Source organism: Molossus molossus, unplaced genomic scaffold (genome assembly GCF_014108415.1).
Source record: "Molossus molossus isolate mMolMol1 unplaced genomic scaffold, mMolMol1.p scaffold_m16_p_4, whole genome shotgun sequence".
In the NCBI taxonomy this organism is placed as follows: domain Eukaryota; kingdom Metazoa; phylum Chordata; class Mammalia; order Chiroptera; family Molossidae; genus Molossus; species Molossus molossus.
The window spans coordinates 16,096,730-16,115,654 of record NW_023425377.1 but is presented as its reverse complement, the minus strand read 5'-3'; the positions used below and the strand labels follow the sequence as shown (position 1 = coordinate 16,115,654).

General features: G+C 42.3%; 1 protein-coding gene across 3 annotated transcripts in view; it reads right to left on the bottom strand.

Annotated features, from left to right (window-relative positions):
* The window catches only part of EBF1 (EBF transcription factor 1), a 377,140-nt gene that overhangs the window by 68,523 nt on the left and 289,692 nt on the right, over positions 1-18,925 (bottom strand). For all 3 annotated transcript variants that reach the window (XM_036282000.1, XM_036281999.1, XM_036282001.1), the window contains exon 10: positions 10,355-10,481. In XM_036282000.1, the coding sequence (XP_036137893.1) occupies positions 10,355-10,481 (127 nt within the window). The remainder of the gene's footprint in view (positions 1-10,354; positions 10,482-18,925) is intronic.

Here is an 18,925-nt window from a genome sequence, read left to right as displayed (position 1 = left end):
GGATGGAATAATGGATCTGCTCATACTTGTCTATGTTTTTAACATTTTGCATTATGTGCATAAGGACAGGATTCGGTTAAAATATGCATTATGTGTGTAAGAATATGATTTGGTTAAAATATGTAGCTCCTGTTCTGTCAGATCTGACATGCCTTAGAAATACCCACATTCTACCAGCACCAACACTCATTTGAGGGAGTCACCTTATTCCAAAAATGAATGAGCTCAAGCGGCACCCCAAGAGGTTTTACCACAGTGCACACTCGGTCTCCCTCAACCACTGTCCAAATCCCGGCTCCTCCATTGAGTAACTATGCCACCATGAAGGAGTCATTTCACCTTTCTAAGTTGTCTTGTCTTTAAAATGGGCTGATAATAAAGCCCCAAGTACACAGGCTTTAAATCTCAGAGAAGCAGAGAGGAAGAAGACCGAGAGAGAAGGCATGTGGGGAGAACGTGGAACAGAAGGGGCTACAGGATAAACGTCAAAGGCGGTTGAAAGCCCACTGCAGTCAACAGAGGAGAGAAAAAAGCAGCTCAGAATTGGAGTGGGAACTGCTCATCTCCTGGGGAGGGTGGTTCAGGGAATGGCCTAAATGTACCTACCTACTGTTGTCATTTTGGACTTGATTATGTTTCAGGTGTTACGTTTCAGATATGTTAAGCATTTCAGGTGAGTTCCCATTTTCGTTACAGAAAGTATGGTACTGCTTTACATAGCAAGGGGTAAATTACGGAATTCACTGACTCCCCCCCCCCCCCCCCCCCCCCGAGATGGTTCTGGCTGAAAACAAACGGCTCCACGCTGTAGCTGAACGTACATTTGGGAGCTGGTCCCGGCCTCTGAGACATCAGCCCTCAGAGCTACGTATGCTCACTCAAGTTGAGGATGGCCGATGAATCCCAACCAACGTGCCCGCCAAAGAACATGAGTGTAGGATGAATGACCCCGTGTTGTTGGTTTTCAGGAACAAAAAGAGACAAGGACCCAAATTCAAGGTATTTATACTTAAACACGAAAAAAGGCTTTTTCGCATTATAACTTTATGCTGGGGTGTAAAATGATTATTGAAAACTAAAATTTTGTTTTAAATTCATAAGACCCTGGTGTTTATGATACATTGTTAAGTGAAAACAACAAATTCATGCTTTGTAAGCTATCGCCCTATTTTGGTAATGAGGCAGATATATGCACAGGAAAAGGACAAGCTATATGCCACTAACAATAAAATGAATATCTAATATTTACTGCAGGCTTATGTTTAAAGAACTGTTAGAGATGTGGGCAGTTGTTCTATTTTAATTACTTTCTATTGATGTTTTCAAACTTAGCTAAATCAGTATGTACTACTTTGGCATAAAGAAAGAAAAGAGAGTTTTAATGCTCTAGCGGACGACACATCGTTTAGTTAACAATGAACAGAAAGATGAGCATCCATACCACTGCAAACATGGACAAATAATACAGAAAACAATTCCCATCAAACATCTGGAATAAATCTCAGGAACAGAGAAAAAAAAATTTAGTTTGTCCCCCTTACCCCCCACTACCCCCACTTTCCATCCTAGGATAGCAGAGAAAGTTTCAACATATATAGATTAAAAACTGAAGGGTTAATTTATCATGATACTGGGTTTTTTTAAAAAAAAAGCAAAAACAAAAGACTTAAGAACCTCCAAATAGTTTATTGGCTTAGAAAACCAAATCATGTTATATCATGCTAAACAGATTAGAGGTTCAAGACTTGATAGTATTGTATTACATTGGCAAGAATACATATAAAGCTCAGTTTCTACCTTTATTGTTAATAGCTTTCTAATCCCTGACCAGAAATTTATCGTTTAGAAATGGCAACACATCTTAAAGATTAAAGCCATGTGACAAATAGTTCATGTCCCTTAATAACCAAATCACATGCCTTAGATTGGGGAAGCTTATCTGCCTTTTCCTTCTATACAGTTTCATTGGTAGGAAATACTTTATATCCCTATTACATGAATGATGAATGGGACCGTTGGTTATGGTCTGTTATTTGCTTGGCTGTAGTCAATATGTTTTCTTTGGACAGGGATTTCTGTGATTTATCTCTCTCTCAGCCTTATCACTTATTAACTCTGGGTAGACAGGAAAAAGCCAAGGTTGTATATAAGGCCTAGTGGCCATTTAGACCTCTAATGTCAGTGAAAATATCCCTTTTAATGATCCTGTTACACTAGCTACTCAAGTCCTGATTACACTCCACTCCAAATAGGAAATAAAGGTCATATTTCTTGGAAAGTATGTACATAAAATATGCAAAATAATATGCCTCCTTCAGACCAGCCTTATTCTTTGCAGAAACAGCTTTCATTTTACAGATGTCACAGAAGTACAATGGGTACTTTTAGTGATTCTTGTTGCTGTTTGTCCCTGTTGTGGCTCCCACAGTGTTTCACTTTACAAATGCTGGGAGGTTCGGGGTCACCAATCACATCGACATACACCAGATCAGAAACAATCACATTTTGTGAAAAAATTCCCTTCTGCAGAGAAGAGGCTTGAATCACAAAAGCAAAGAGAATAAACAGTCCCTCTGCCTTGAATTCTTTTCTTTGTGTGTAAATGGCTCATTTGGAGTAATATTCAAGACATGTGGACAGGAGCAGCCTGTTAATTTTTCTTTCTTCCTGGGTCTTTTCCAATTAGGACACCACTAAGGCAGAACTGCTTGCTAGTCAAGGGTTCATTACACAGTCCTCTTTCAGCTGAATCCTAAGTGAAAACGATCTGATAGAAAAAAGAAAACACATTCTTGCCTTCTTTTCCCCAATTCTCCCTGAGTTCGCTTAGTCCTACCTTTACAACAATTAACATATGTAACATATGTGTTGAAACATTTCCATGTCCATTTTTTCATGAATACAAGACCCTTGGAAAGCCCAGAGGAGGAACGGACCATCTATTAAGCTGAGGAAACCAAAACTCAGGTGGACGAAGCCTGCTGTCTCCCTCGCCCCCACATTCCATCCATCTCCTTATCTTGTCCATTTTTCCTCTTAAATGGCTCCTGAATCCTCTCACTTTATTCCATTTCCAGCCATTACCACCCAAATTAAAGTCACCAACTCCCTCTCCCGGATAACTGCCACGGCCTCCTAACAGAGCTACCAACGTTCGTTCTGGCTTCCTGTGCTCCATCCAGCCAGGTTTTCTCCCCTAAATTAAAACGGGGTCATGTCCACAGGTCATTTCTGATATGGCAAGGACTGCCCATTGCTCTTAAGCTGACAACTAACTTCTCTCCATTGCTTGCAAGGCTGCTGTAGGTTTGTCCCCACCCACTGCTGCAGAAATCTCAGTCACGGTTCTCCTCTCTCGATGCTCCGCTCCCTGGAATGTTGACCCTCCCCCGACCTTGCACTGGTTTGCACAGTGGTGAAGCACCTTCCCGGATGCCGCATCCCCTCCCATGCAGCGCCTCCTTGCACGCTTCCTCTGCAACAACACTCACTCTCTTTCCCCAGCCCCGCCGACCCCTGCTCTTCCCCAACTGCCAGGTTAACGCGTACACATCCTTCAAACCCGAGCTCACGCATCTTTACCTGAGAGAAAAATATCTCCAACTGATCAGCTGGTGTTCCTCTGCTATGTCTCGTCTGAAACGGTGTTTCTGTTTTTCTGGGCACTCACCAGGTTTGAGTGAATTTATGAAGGCCCGTTCATATTCCCCCTTAGACAATAAAATCAATGGAAACAGAAACGGTGTCTGGTTTTGCCTGACACTGTTTTAGAAGCCTGCCTAGAACGGGTTTAAAACACCGCCTAGACTAGAACAGGCGATCCACGAACATTTGTGAGATGAGGGAATGAAGTAACAAGAGAAAGCAGTAAGAAAGAATTAGAACCCAGGTCTTTTGATTCCTACTCGAATGTCTAGAAAGAAATAATTTCTTGAATCATATGAAAGCGGGGACATATATGATACCAATAAAAATGTATTCTAATGACCAAACCTTTGGATTTTCAAGAAAAATACTCCATTCTCTGCTTCTCTCTTCTTGTTTCCTGTTGGGGGCGCTCATACTGCAGCTGGCGCTATCAGGAGTGATTTACTTACATCGACCTATCTGCTCTTTAGATGCAAGGACTGTTAAAATATCCTCATTTTACTGATGAAAAAAGTTAGAGTATTTATAATACAGAGTCCCGTCCCATTTTTTTTTTTTTTAGCAGCAACTCCATGCAAAACTTCAAGTGAAAAGGGATAGATTCTTAATTAACAGCTCTTCTTGACATTTTGTGTCATGCAGAGCACAAAAACCAATGAGGACCCATTGATCCTGGGCAATATGTCAATCGGTTATTAGAGGACACCTACTGTGAGTAAGACACTGAGCCAAGGTGCTTCAACACCGTGCAAAACAGTGTAAGATTGGGGAAGGGTAGCTAGCTCTTTCTCCATGCAGCTTGTAGACTTTTTTTGTGATGTGTCTACCTAAGAACAGCTCAAGAGGGCTAAGGTCATAAGGAAGTGAATGACAAATCTGTGGTCTAAACCCATGTGACTAAAAAGATCCAAGTACAGAGACTTCCAGTGGATCAAGATGAGCCATAGGGAACATCCAAGTCACCTAGTCCAGTCGGCTCATTCTACAGTGAGGAAACTGGCATCTGGAACAATTAAGCCACTTGTCCTCAGTCTCATAGCTGGTTAGCAGCAGAGCTGGAGCTAGAACACGGACCTCCTGTCCCCAGCCCAGAGCTCTGTCCTCTCTACCACAGTGGCCAGAGAACACGTCAGCGGGGAAGCAGAGTATGAACTGGATCTTATCGGGGAATTTCCATGTCCAGAGTTGCTCAGTGTGAAGTGAGCTTGAAGCAGAGCGAGGAGACTGGTTTGAGGGGAGCGGAGAAGGCACTAGGCCCAGGGCACAGGGAGCTGGGAGGCCATGCCTGGGGCACTGGGCTACCTCTTCCATACAGTGAGCAAAGAAGGAAGGTTTCTCAGCAGAGTAATGGTAGGAAAGTGGTCTTTTGGAAGCTCAGCCTGGCAATGAACTAGTGTAAGAGGCTAAAGAACATGAGATTCATTATGTGCAAACGCTTCACTTCTCATCTAAAACGGATGAGCGTGTACCCCAGTCTTCACTGGTGGGGGACGCTTCCAAGAACTAAAAACTGAGCTTTCGGACTTGGAAACTCTTGGACCTGGAGTTAAAGCTGATGATAACCTGAACACCTTTGAAGAGGGCTGGGGGTGGGCTGCATCCAGTAGCTGTGACCTCCCGAGGAGGGGAGGGAGTTGGGGACGGAAACGAGCGAACAGGTACGTGCTGTTCCTGGAAAACCAACACCAGAGAACTCGATGAATCAGGGCTGCCTAACTGTAACATGCAGTATTTGAGGCCACTCCTGAGGAAATGGTTATATTCACCTTTATAAATCTATTTCTAGCTACCTTATGTATACATGCTCTTTTTGTTTGTGGTTGATTGGTGTTATCTGCTTCTTTAGTTTTTCTGATGCCTACAGTTTTGTTACTAAAATTCCTAAAGGATATTTCTTAGACTTCTGGGGAAATGCTGGAAAAGATAAACAATACATGTAAAATATTTATAATGAATGAATAATAATAATAATAGTAATAATAATAATAGTCATCAGTTGTTAATGCAAACTACCAATATATGGCCAGCTGCTTCACATAGCTCTCCCGGATACTAACAACAACCCCGCAGGGTGTTATTCCCTTGTAAAGATGAGGGAACTGAGGGTCAGAGCCATCACACTATGTTTCCAAAATAGCCTCTCTAGTAAGCAGTAGAGACTGAGAGTTAGATCTACACCTATCATCTCTTGAACCCAAGGATTAATCACAATGCTCTATTGTCCCCTTGGAAGTGAAGGAGGGGAAAGTGGGGGGAGGAAAATTAAAAGAAGAAAAGGAGGGAGGAAGATAGGAGGGAGGGGAGAGAGGGAGAACACAAGAGGAATGGGGAGGGGGGAAAAGGAAAACTGGAAAGACACAGAACATGTCATCAAGTTTCATAGCAAATTCGACGAAAATGGCCCCTCGACATGCACAGTTATTTTGAGAATAATTTCCAGGAAGAATTTTTTTTCAAAGTTAGTTCTAAGACTAATCCAGAGGGATTTGGTTTAGTCCTTCCACAGGGCCTGGAAGCTTGGTGAATCGTGTTTAGAAAGGGAGAACTTGGACGGTGAAATGATCTGAGGGACCTAACCAAACATCGAGCAGTTAGATGATCACCGCGTAGCTTTCTCCAGCTTTCGGGGAGCAGGCAGTATTCAGCGCTCTGTGCACACCTAAGCTGGCCAAACATCGTCCTGGTGGCCCACTTTTCCAGGTATATTTTCCCTAAAGGTAGCCGCCTCTCCAATGTTCAATAACTGAAATGAAGTAAAAACTGCACTTGGATTTATTCACTTCTTAACAGGAAAACCAGTTCTAAGAACTTTGAAGAAGCAGCTAAAGGCTCCTAAGAGTCTTTTATCAGCTCCAAAGATTACTTAAAGTTTAGCAGGCGAGGTTGCAAGTCTAAAAGACCCAAGTCTCTCAAAGATATCACAATTGCAGGAAAGCAAGCTGGGAGAATAACAAAGGCCTTGGGAAGACCCCCTTCCAGGGCACTGGGGGTTTATGATAGGTTTACTTCCTTCTGGACTGGCTGACCAGAAACCTGATTAGAGAGAGGGCTTTGAAAGCAGTCCTGCGGTTGGAAAGAGTGTTTGTTTCATTCTATTAGAAAACGTGTAGTCTTTAAAATCAGTCTTGCCCTCGATTTCCATAAGAATAACTGGCCACAGTAAATATGACCTGGGACGTGCTGTTGAGCTTGTCTAGTCTGGTCATGTTGGGATTCACTTTGCTCCGCGCTCTGATTGGGCAACACCAGAGACCTGCACATCTGGCAGCTAGCTCTGCTCTCTGATTGGGCAAACACCAGAGACCTGCACATCTGGCAGCTAGCTCTGCACTCTGATTGGGCAAACATGAGACCTGCACATCTGGCAGCTAAGCATTCCTCATGTGTCTCTGGTCTGAAGAACTGAGGGTGGAGAGCTGAGCTCAGAGTCCTCACAAGTGGAGCCAGCTTGCAGGCAATCTGTGTTTAGTCAAATTCTTCCCTCCCTCCCCCAAAAGCCTGCCTTTATTTGCATAGATTAGGCCATGCTGTTCCTGTCTCAGGTTTTTTGGTTTTTATTAAATGATTAAGGATTTTTTGGAGACTTCCACATCTACACACCCAAACCCTCTCACACATGCTCAGAAAATGGCAACAGTGCCTTAGCTTGGGTTGTTATTTTTCAGTCTTAGGATATTTCTTTCTTTCTTTCTTTCTTTTCTAAGGGAAAAATTCCAAGTGACATTCCATTAAAACACAGAAGGGTTGGCCCCCCATCCAGGAGACCAGCTCTCACCTCCTGAAATGCTGCGGATGTTAAAGAAAATGAAGTGTGAGCTTCTGTGGATGGAGAGAGAATAGGAGGAGGGCCATACGTCTGCAATGACCTGAGCCGTTGTTCGGATATAATAATCAGAGGAGGGGTTTTATGACCCAACTCTCTGCCTTTACTAGCAAGCGGTGACAAGCAGAGGGGTAAACTGAGTCAGGCACAGAGCTGGGAGCACCAGCCATGAACAAGTGACCCTCAGTAAGGGTATTTAATGCTAATGATCCAGAGGCCCATGTGTAGTTCACCATTTAACAGATTTCCTTTCATTAGAAATAGTACAATGTCACCGTGACTGTTAACAACCAACTACATCAATGGGGGAAGTTATGCCAGTTTCTTCAAATTTTTCTTTTTTCAACATGGGGAGAGGTTGGACTCTCCTAGAACACTTCTTGTCTATTGCCCACAGTTTGGGGACAGATCAGCCCAGAAGTATTTTTTCATACTTTAACTTTCCTGTACATTTACAAGTGTGCCTTCTCCTCAACTACTTTGCTGGACTTGCGAATCTGCCACTTTTCCCTTTGATCTTAATTCCCCTACGATACGGGGTTTCCAAGATGTGATTTCTTAAATTGATGGCAATTTTTTTAATGGTTAAAAAAAGTTTCCAATAATGATGGTTCCCTAGCTATTTTCTTTTGAGAAGTTAAGTAATTTAATGGAGATGATTTAAAAAAAAAAAAAAAAAATTTATGGCCAGGTGGCCCCAGGGGATATTTGTTGAGCACTGATTAAAAATAATTTCTTCTAAATGAGACCTGACCACAAAATGGAACCATTAATGGGCAGGGACGTTGTCACCAAGGCGGAATCATGCCTGATTGCCTCTTGTCCCTCCCGCCACACACTTTCTTCTTCTTCTTTTTCTTCTCCTTTTCTTGTTCTTAATAGCAGAGCAAAGCAGCAGCTAGCGAGGCCTAAATGTTTTCGGCCAAAAGCAGAGTCCAAACTCCTCAGAGAAAACATTTGGCCTCTGTGGTTTTGTAATATGTTCCAGAACACGGAGTTCAGTGAGGAACATTGTGAAAAACTCCCACCCATCGGAATGACGGTGGGGAATGTTACAGTATCAGAAGTTGCAATTGGTCCTTTTCCTGCAGGCCCATAATGAGGCTTGTAAAAAAAAAAAAAAAAAAAATAGTGCTATGTAGAAGTTCTCATGGGAAAAATGAATGGCAAGAAATCCTAGCTTTAAAAGAAACGGCTAATCTGCTAGTTCGATTGTTCTTCAAAACTTACGCTGAACCAATGAGCCTAATTAAAAACACTTGGCCTACTTCTATAAAGCATCATAGCTTTCTCTATGCTTCGTTTGTATACACCACAGAACTCCAGATAGACTATTATTTTTTCAAGTGCTCACTAACAAAGTGCTGACTTTGTTGGGATGGCTGAGCTAATTTCTTGAACTCAGTGTGAAACCTTAGCTAAACAAAATTGTGGTAATTTTCCTTAATTTGTAAAAGTGATTGGAGTGCAAACAAAATTTTCCTCTTGGGTCAATCCTATAATTTTCAATTAACTAAAACGAATCGTCAGGCAGGCACCAAACCTGCATTTTGTTTAAAGGGCTGGGAGGCATTTCCAAGGGTCAGGATGCATTAATTGTTTTTATAATTTTGAGAGAGAGAGAGAAAGGGAGAGACTAAGAAGCATGGTTGGTTTTGTTCCTAGCATTTAAGTACAAAAGGGAAGATGCTTTGAGGTAAAATGTCACCGTACAATAAAATGTGTCCATTTAATTGCATGGTTCTATTTAGGACATGTTAACAGAGTTATCCCTTCACTGCACTGGCCCTTCATTGAATGAAGACAGAAACGTGGGACCAGTCCCTCAAGACAGCGACACAGGGATGACTGCCACTAAGCAGAGGGCCCAGAACATCACTAGTCCCACTGTGGTCCTTGGATCAGCAGCATCAGCCTCACCCGGGAGCTTGTTAGAAATGCGGAGTCTCAGCTCCCACCCGGAGCTACTGAATACAAACCTGAATTGGAAACAGGTCCCTGGGTATTTGGTTTGCACATTACAATCCAGGGATCTCTTAAAGTACACACTGGGCACTCAGACCACGCACGTGATGTGTTTCCACAGAGAATCCACCTGGTTCTCTCCCTCGATAGGAAGGAGCTCACCTTCACCCTGAAACCCTAGCTTCTTGCCACAAGGCAGGTCCACATGCCAACTGCAGCTTACAGGGGAAAAAACACCAGCCCAGAAGTAAATGTGAAAACTCCCATCGTCTCCAACACAAAGCTATGCCCGGGTTGGAAGAAAGTTGCACTGTTCATTAAAGCACATCCGTCCTCCGTAAACAAACAAACCCAGTGCAGATGATTTAACATCCAGAAAGACTCAGGACTGTCTAGGCCTTGTCCCCTTCCCCGATTTCCCATCTGCTTCTTTAGGAATCCAACCAATTATTTCAACTGATCCTGCCATTCAAAATGGAAACCAGAAGAATTCTTTTTTTTTTTTTTATCCTCACCCGAGGACATTTTTCCATTTTTTGTACAGATAGAGTGGGAGGGAGAGAGAGAGAGAAGAGAGAAACATCGACGTGAAGGGACACATCGAGTGGCTGGCACCCGCACGACCAACCAGGGCCGGGGACAAACTGCAACCGAAGTACGTGCCCTTAGCGGGAACCGAACCCGGGTCTCTCCGGACCGCAGGCCGACGCTCTAACTGCTGAGCCAAACCGGCCAGGGCAGAAGAATTCTTAATAAAATAATAATAATAGCACCAGCTCCTTTGGTCACACATATGGTGAGATAGAGAAAGAAAGCCGGTTTTAACAGAAACTAGATTTAAAAATAAAATACACACTTATACAAAAGGCCCACAAGGGCCAAGGCAGCTCTGTGCTCACCGCCTGCAGTGGTTCTTACCTGTGTAGATGAATCTTCCCGGAGTCCCTTTGCAGAACTGCTTGGATTTGTAGGACAATGTGACTTCTACGACGCCAGGGATGTGCCGAGGAGGGGTCTGCACACGGATGGCGTGAGGAGTAATCAACTAGGAGAGACATTTGGAAGAAAAAAATTGTCACTGCGACATGGAAAGGACTCATTTTGCAACTCTCCTATCAGCTCTCAATAAACAAAGCTTTAAAACACATAATTAACCTGTCAATGTTTAAATACAATCTAGAAGGAGTCTGTATAAAAGACACTGACAACAATATTTACAAGTGCTCTGAGCACAGCCATAACAACTTTATCGGAGTTTTCCTACACGGCAGGCACTCAGCTTCCTGGTTTGAAGAGAGAACCTGGCCTAATGAAATGATTTATCTAGTACAGGATATCCTTTGGAAAATCTCTGTTTGAAGCAGACACCCCACTCGGAGCCGGGCTCCGCCGTGCCTCTCCAGAAGTTGGTGGGTCTGGTGTTTGAATTGAGCCCTTAAACATGTGGAAAACACAGAGGTAGGAAATCACTGAGCCAAAGCACTCTGATTAGCTGCAGAACACACTATGAAATGCCCCTAAAGACCATTTGGTGCATTAACTACCAGAGGCACAATCAAAGGGCTTTAACCTGCCTCCCTGGAATAGCTTATGGATCTGGCAGAACTAAGGACTGTCCATAAAAGGGAAATGGAAGGTCGGGGAGGGGGCTGCAGAATGATCACTGGTCCATTATAGAATGCCACGTGCACAATGAGAAAGTTCATTTCTGAACCCTGTTGGCAATCAGAAGCAGAATTTATTTTTTATTACTCTTATCTTTGTTTATATAACCAAAATGTTATTAGTGGCCATAAAACTGGCATTATCTGGTTCTTTGAAAACTCCAGCCCTGGTATGTGACTGGCTGACCTCTGATGGTGCTGGATTCTATGTATGCTCTCTCTGTGGTATCTGCAATTGCCCACTGCTTGACTCCTCTCACATTCCTTTAGCTCGATATTTGTGGGACTGAGTCGGTATACAGTGGGTTATCTCTTTGTACTGACTGATGTCTGTGCTGTTCTTATGGGTATAACTTGCAAAGGGCTTTTGTTTTCATATGTAATCCAGGCCCAATCCAAGTGTTTTGCACAGGGAATCACAGTGGCACCCTGAGAATCAAGGTGACACCCATGAACACCAGCCCCTGGGTCATGCCTGAGTAAGCTGTCCCAACAGAGTCCTGGGGAAAAAGGATGTGAGAAAGTTGATGTTGCTGAAGTCCACAAGTAACTTCTGTCAAATGCTCTGTCTTGAAACATAAAGAAAAGGCTATCTGCATAAAAGTCATTCTGACTTAGGAATTAGAGATGCATGTCTTCTTCCCCAGAAGGTGTGGTGCTCTAGCTTATGGGCTGGAGATTCACAACAGATACTTCAGTAAAACCATGCTTGTGTGGAACCTCTGGAGACTGGGTTCATTTGCACGGCTGAGTGTTTTGGATGGCTAAGGGTTTACCCGGAAAAGCACACGCAAAAATTATTGACTTCAAATTTTATTCTTTTCACATTGAAATTCTCCCAAACGCATTGTATGTTTTATAAAATAAGCAAAGTATATATAATTTAATTTAGCTTTGATAAATCAAGGTCATCATTCGGAATGCCCCTCATTATATCTTGCTGTAATACAGAAAAGCCCCAAGTGACTTCTGAGGTTCTAAGAGGCTCTTTTCCCATGCAACAAATGGCCCCGGATAGCTATGGTTTTTAAATTAGTTACATTTTATTCCACGTCTTTGTCTTTTTCCTCTTGGTGTCTTCTGCACCTTCTAATCTGCCTTTCTTATTTATAAACATTGAAACCAGGAAATAGAGGTGATTATTGTCAAGAGAGTAAGGAAGAGGCTCTGAGGTCAGTAAAACCGATCTTCTCAAATCAACTGCATGTTTAATCTCAATGGTTCAGAGAGTGCTTTTGCAATGTTGGGAATTAACACTCATTGAGGGTGCTGGAAGGTATCTACTACATTCCTGAAGCCTTTGCATACAAACATCAATTTTGTCAGAGCAATGGCTTTTATTATTACCCCTTTTTTACAGAGGTGTAACAAGATCATCTTTGTGAGAGCAAAAAGTGATACTGGTGTAGTTCATAAGTTATAGACACAAATACGTCCTATCTACTCACAGAGAATAAGTTGTTTATATGGAAACTTTTTCAAAGGAGTTACAAACTGAAATTTTTCAGCTCCAAAGACTGTGTGTGTGTGGTTTTGTGTTTTGTTTTTTATTTTCCTACACTTTTGCTCTACCTATTTTTCATTTACTGCCCGGTCCTCAGCTGTGGTTTTGATGGTTAAAGTCACCATATTGTTATGTTCCAAATAGGTGGTATGCTTCTATTTTTAAGAATTACTTAGGATGTAGAGTAACATTAATTCACAGTAATACTTTGGAGAACTTTCAGACAGTTAGAGAATCCTTCACCTCCCCTCTCTTTTCTCAGGGGAAAATGTTTTAATAGATGGAAAGATATTAATAAATAGATTAGTGAAGATGTCTTTTTAAGTATAAGGGTTTATTACCTATGAGTTGCTACACTGAGGAACAAAATTCATGGGCTCTATGAACTGATTAGATACGACTGTGATGAAACTATGGATTCAAGGGTGGGGTGCTGGCGTGAGGCATCAGGCTCTGAGAACTGAACCAAATTTTCATGTATAATTGCATTTTCATTTCTAGTCACTTGCCCTAACTAAAACAGAGATTTCTTCTTGAAATCACTATGTTTCACAGTGAGGCAGAATATGAATCATCATTAGAAAATAAATTCACGTATGTTTCCCTTTCTGGGGGTGGGGGTGTCAGTCTGGGAACCATCTCTGGCATTGATCATTGATGCATGATATTGATGGCTTTAAGGAAAAATATTTTATCTAACTTCTATCAATTTGAAAGCATGAATTTATTTACTAATAGCTCAAAGAATCATACCATTTATTTCTCAAAAGAATGCCAGTAATCACTTAAAACCAACACTCTCACTGTAACACCTAAGGACATAAGAGTTCAAAAAAGTCTAGTACCCTTAAAATTTTATAAAACAACATCTTAGGGGAAGGACAGGGTCTGGATCTGGAAGTTTAGACCCACAGATACACACACACACACACACACACACACACACACACACACACATACACACCGCGGGATAAACTCCCTACATAGTTCCAGCCTGGTTGAACTAAGGCAGCCTCTCTGAACAACCCAAGGAGGAAGGGCTCTAGAAAGTCTAAATTTTCCAAACTTTCATCATTGGAATACCATAACGGTATGCCACCTGCACAATTATGTACTTAATATTTTAAAGATTACCTTTCTGTTAAAAAAAATTTTTTTTAAACAAGGAAACTTTCTATCACTACCGTAACTAGAAAACTGATAACCCCTGCCAAAATAAGAAGGTATCTTAGATGGTAGTCTTCAAGTTAATTTGCAGTTGTTAAATTTCTAGCTAGATAATGTTGACCGTCTGGGGTTTATTGAAAATAGAGACTAGTATTTGGTGTTACAGACTTACTTGCCCCGACTGAGACTTTCTCTGTTAGCATAAATCAGAAGGATTCAAAGAGAAACAAAAGGAGAGTGACATTCCCACTACTGGATCCGATTCTACATACTGTGTGTGAAATTCAAAGTTGTCTCCTGTGCTACCTGGGACACATGATCCATACTTGGGGAAATACTGTTCTAAGTGATTACAGAAGAGCTACACTCTTTTGACTCAACATCCTTAAAAGACAAATCAAATGAGTTGGGCTAGAAATATATATTCTTTTGAAACTCTGTAGCATCTGACACTCCTTTCTCCTATCTTGGAAGTCTCTGCTTTGACACTAATTATCAGACCGATGACTTGCAGTGTGCCTAATGGTTTACCAAAACATTTTCACAGTCACTGTCTTTGAAACCCACCCTTGTGGGATACATATTCCAGATGAGAAAAGCTGGTGATTGGCAAGTTAACCGAAATTATTTTTAAAAAACTGGGAAGGAAACCAATCTCTTATGCCTGTAAATAAGTGTTTTCCAGACCTCATCTCTTATTCGTCGGCTCCTGTTTTCCTCATCTTCACTCTTCTCCTTCCTGTCAACTTCTTCCCTGTAAAACTATCACAAGTTTTGTTCTGTATTTTCTTCTTGCCTAACATGTCTGGAGTTCATTCATTGACTCAACCACCTCAGCTAAACTCACTTCCAAATGTGCACCTATAGCTTTGATCTGTTCGGCCAGCCACTAAGCTTTTATTAGCAACAGAGTGACAGAATCTCCCCAAACGTGTCTAATTGTCACCTCAATTTCAACATGACCCAAGCTAAATTTATCATCTTACTACCTATCCATGTATTTCTTACCTCTGCATCCCCTTTATCAGTTAAGGGAATGCTATCCTTTGAAACACCCAAAATGGAAAACTTGGGGGGTCACATTTATTTCTCCTCTTCGGTTTTCCTTTTACTCATGTTGATTTTCCCACACTGAACCCCACCGGCTCTTTGCTTCTTCACTTCCTCCTATTCAGGTTCTTACACTTTCTCACTCAGACTATTACACTATTGTAATTGCTTTCTAAATATATTCCCTCTATTTCTAATTTCTCCTCCAGAATTAACTTCTTCGCATACAACCACATCATGTCATTCCCTGGTTCAAACCCTCAACTGCCTCTACTGCCCCTTTACATACAGAATATATTCCAACGCCTTGGTACAACATTCAAGGTGCTCCTCGCCCCGACGTCCGTCTCCCTTGCTAGCCATACTCCCCACTTTGCCTTTAGACATTCCGCAGAGGAGAGCACGTGGATACATAAAAACACCAACCCTGCCTGACATCTTTGCTTTGTTCATGACATTTCTTGCCTAAACACCCCCCTGCACACATTATACTTCTTCTTTAAGACCCTGACCGTATGATGTCTCTTCCAAAAGTTTTACATGATCCTAAGAGTCAGAGTGACCTGCAAAGTTACCTTATTTTCTTTGTGATATAAAGATTTTCCTACAATGTTTCTCCTATTAGGCAGTCTCTGAGATCAGCAACAGGGTCCAATTCCTATGTTTATCCTCTAAAGTATTTAAGTTAATGCCATACATACAGGATATTTCCAAAATATTTCTGCAATAAATACATAACGTAGGTCAGAATTCTACTAGGTGTTTGACTCCATTAGATACAGTAATCCTATCCATTACAGTCCACTGCTCCCAATCTAGTAATATGGAACGCTCATTCTCTAACTTGCTCTTAAAATTAATCATCCACAGGCCAGCACTCAGATCCCTGCATGAGCCACGGCTCAGATTTCATCTAAGTGGTAAAGATCCACTTAGGGTCCATCTAAGGTCCAAAGCTCTGTGGCTCCACTGAGAAGGGAAAAGATAAAATAAAGGAACAAAAAAAGGTTAAGAAAGTAATATTCAAAATATAGCCCACAAAAGATCAATGCTAACTGTTGATTTCTGTGATGGAAGATGTGATTTGTCTTCTCTCACTCTCGTCCTCCTCACACGTGTATATTTGTGTGTTTATTTGTATATATGTGTGCATTTGCACAGCATTTAATAATCACGTAAATAATACTGGAATAAATTCATACATTTTGGGGTACTGCTTTTATTATGAAAACTATTACTAAAGATCAAAAGTAGAATAACCTTCACTTTGTGCAATATGTACTACATGTGATTATGTAAGAATTAGATACATGGCCCTGGCCAGTTTGGCTCAGTGGCTTGAGCGTCAGCCCATAGACCAACAAGTCGCAGGTTCAATTCCGGTCAAGGGCAGGTACCTTGGTTGCGGTTTGTTCCCTGCCCTGGTCAGGGTTGTGCAGGAGGCAACCAATTGATGTGTGTCTCTCACATGGATGTCTCCCTCCCCCTTCCTCCCACTCTATCTAAAGATAAATGGAAAAAATATCCTAAGGTGAGGATTAAAAAAAAGAGAGATATACCTTTGCATGGAAGACATGGAAGGAAAACTAAAAGGAAAATCATCAAAGTATCAAGAGATGGTAAACTTCCAGATAAACTTACAGGTAATTTCATTTCCCTCTGCCTCTCTCTCTGAGTTCTCTACCTTCTCAACAAGAATTCCTCAACGTTTTACGAGGAGAAATAATTTTTAAGTGTGGCATTGCAGTGAAAGAAACACACATGGTCTCTGCAAGGCCCCAAGAGAGGCTGCAGCACAGGACGGGAACACCAGCTGCCGAATTCATGCTCCCTCTGAGCTCCTTGCATGAGCATTTCCTTCTCCAGGTCAGTGTGCAAGAGCAGGAGAGTCCTGCGGTGGTTGGCCAGGTGGGGCACGCTCCCAGGGACCTCAGGGAGCAAACTGAAGCTACTGTGGCTGTGAGGGACACGGGACACGTGAGAGGGGCGGCGGACAGGGCCTGACCTTGACGGAAGTGTGAGAAACAGGTGAGAGGAGCTTTTCTGCAGATGCACAGAAGATTGGACGGTGCGTGGAGGCCGTGCACGGAGATGCACGCAAAAATCTCCAAGAGAGGCAGTCTGCGGAGTCTGGCAGCCCAGAAGAGGGGCATGGGAGAGGAGAACTCTCCAAGTGTTTGTTATAAAAGCCGCTTGCAGAAGTATGACCTGCATGGTCGCATTTTAAAATACATGCTAAAAAACAAAACAAAACATGTAGACTTCTGGAGGAAAGAACAATTGGGAACAACATCCTTCTCTGAGAACCAGTAGCATTGAGTGTCTCTGTCACTCTGGCTCACACTGCATGGGCGGTGGTGATGACCTCCATGGTGACTTCTGCAGCAATGACCTTTGTTGTTTTCTAATTATGTGCCAAGTACTGTGTGAAGCTGTGTCAGTGACGTCTGTCCTCTGGTATTAGGGGCAGGTAGGGGCATTAGCCGGCTCACAGAGGAGGAACATGAGTTAAGAAATACAATCAGGGAACCAGTCTGAAGTGGTCAGCCTGCCTGACTGATGACCGTCCTTAGCTGGCCAAGGCTGTCCCTCCCTGTTACTGCCCATTGTTTTTCCGTAACTGCTGGTTTATGTACTTTCCCCCTACCTCCACCATCGGGAGGAAGGATTGGGTCCTCAGCTTCTCCTACACCCTCCAGCTTCTGGGAACATAACAGGTACTCAAAATAACCTTTCTCATGGGCGAGAGGCTAGCTGAGAAAGATTTCTCTGCAAAACAAAAGAGCCATTCCAAGATAAGCCTTGATGTGTGTTTTCCAACCAGTGGGTCTATATGAAATAAATGCAAATTGAAGTTCCAAGCCACAAAGCCAAAAGAATAACTGGGATTACTAGAAAGCACACCAGTGATTTTTCATTACTGGCCTTAGTATTTAATATTTTAGCCTTAATCACTTTCAACACTAAAGAGTTATTTTTTTATTTTTTTTTAAGTCCAAAACAAGCAAAGACTTAAAGAGAAGAAGTAAAAGGAAAGAAAAATTTCTTCTCTGGAAAATCAATGAACACTAATGACTAGAAAAAGCCTCAAGTGGACGCCGGGACAGTGATTTTAGGGGTTAGCCCCCGGGTCTGGGTTGTGAGGCGAGGCTGGCTCATTCACCCACCGTCACCCTTGGTGCCTCAGTTTACTTCTCTCACACTGCACGGGCTTTTCTGCTCTGTGGGAGTACTTACAATAATGTTCAATATGCTGTGTTTGGGTAGAGCTCTCTAGGGATCCTAAAACACTTTCCAGATTAATTTTTTAATTTATGTATTAATAATTCTCACAGCATTCTCCCTCCTCCTCCATCAGGATAATAATATCCATCTCTTTTGAGATAGGCAGGGGGTGCTGAGTGCTGGACACAGAGCAGACACTTAAATAAGAAAACCGTAACATAAAAGCATAATTAAAGCTTCAAAACCAAATCACCCAAGGATTTTTTAAAGAGACACCACAGTGGTCGTGACCGAACAAGGGAACTTCTTTTCCCTGCACTCTGGAACATTCATCTTTACTTAAAGATGGCGTTTAAAAAAATTTTTTTTTTTTTATCTTCGTGAGTTCCTAAAGGAAGCCGAAAACTCCTCTCTGCGGTGACTGTGGTAGCTGAACCTCCACGTTACATATCCGTCCCCCTGAAGTGGATAGGACACCATCAGGGGACGCCAGCCCTCGGAGGTCCTCCGTGTATTCTGGTTTGTCCCTGATCAGAGTTCTCTGGGTTTCGTAACACGGATGGTTTTGTTCCCAGGAATGGCCTGTCTCAAAGGCAGTGTACGATTTCCCCGGGAACGTGTGAGGGAGCCAATGGGGGCATTTACTGTTTCACAAACATTCTGGTTTCCCGTTGTCCTTTCAACAGAATAACTTTAAACCCATGTTTAGCAAAATATGTTGGGTTACATGGATTCCCAGAGATAAACTCTATGGATGAATGTCAGAGGAGACTTTTGAAAGTCAAGTCTCAGGAATCGAGTTAAACAGGGATTTAAAACCTAGCTTGGGAATAGTTAGCAGTATTTCTTAAACGGTCTGAAACCTCTCACACCGGCATA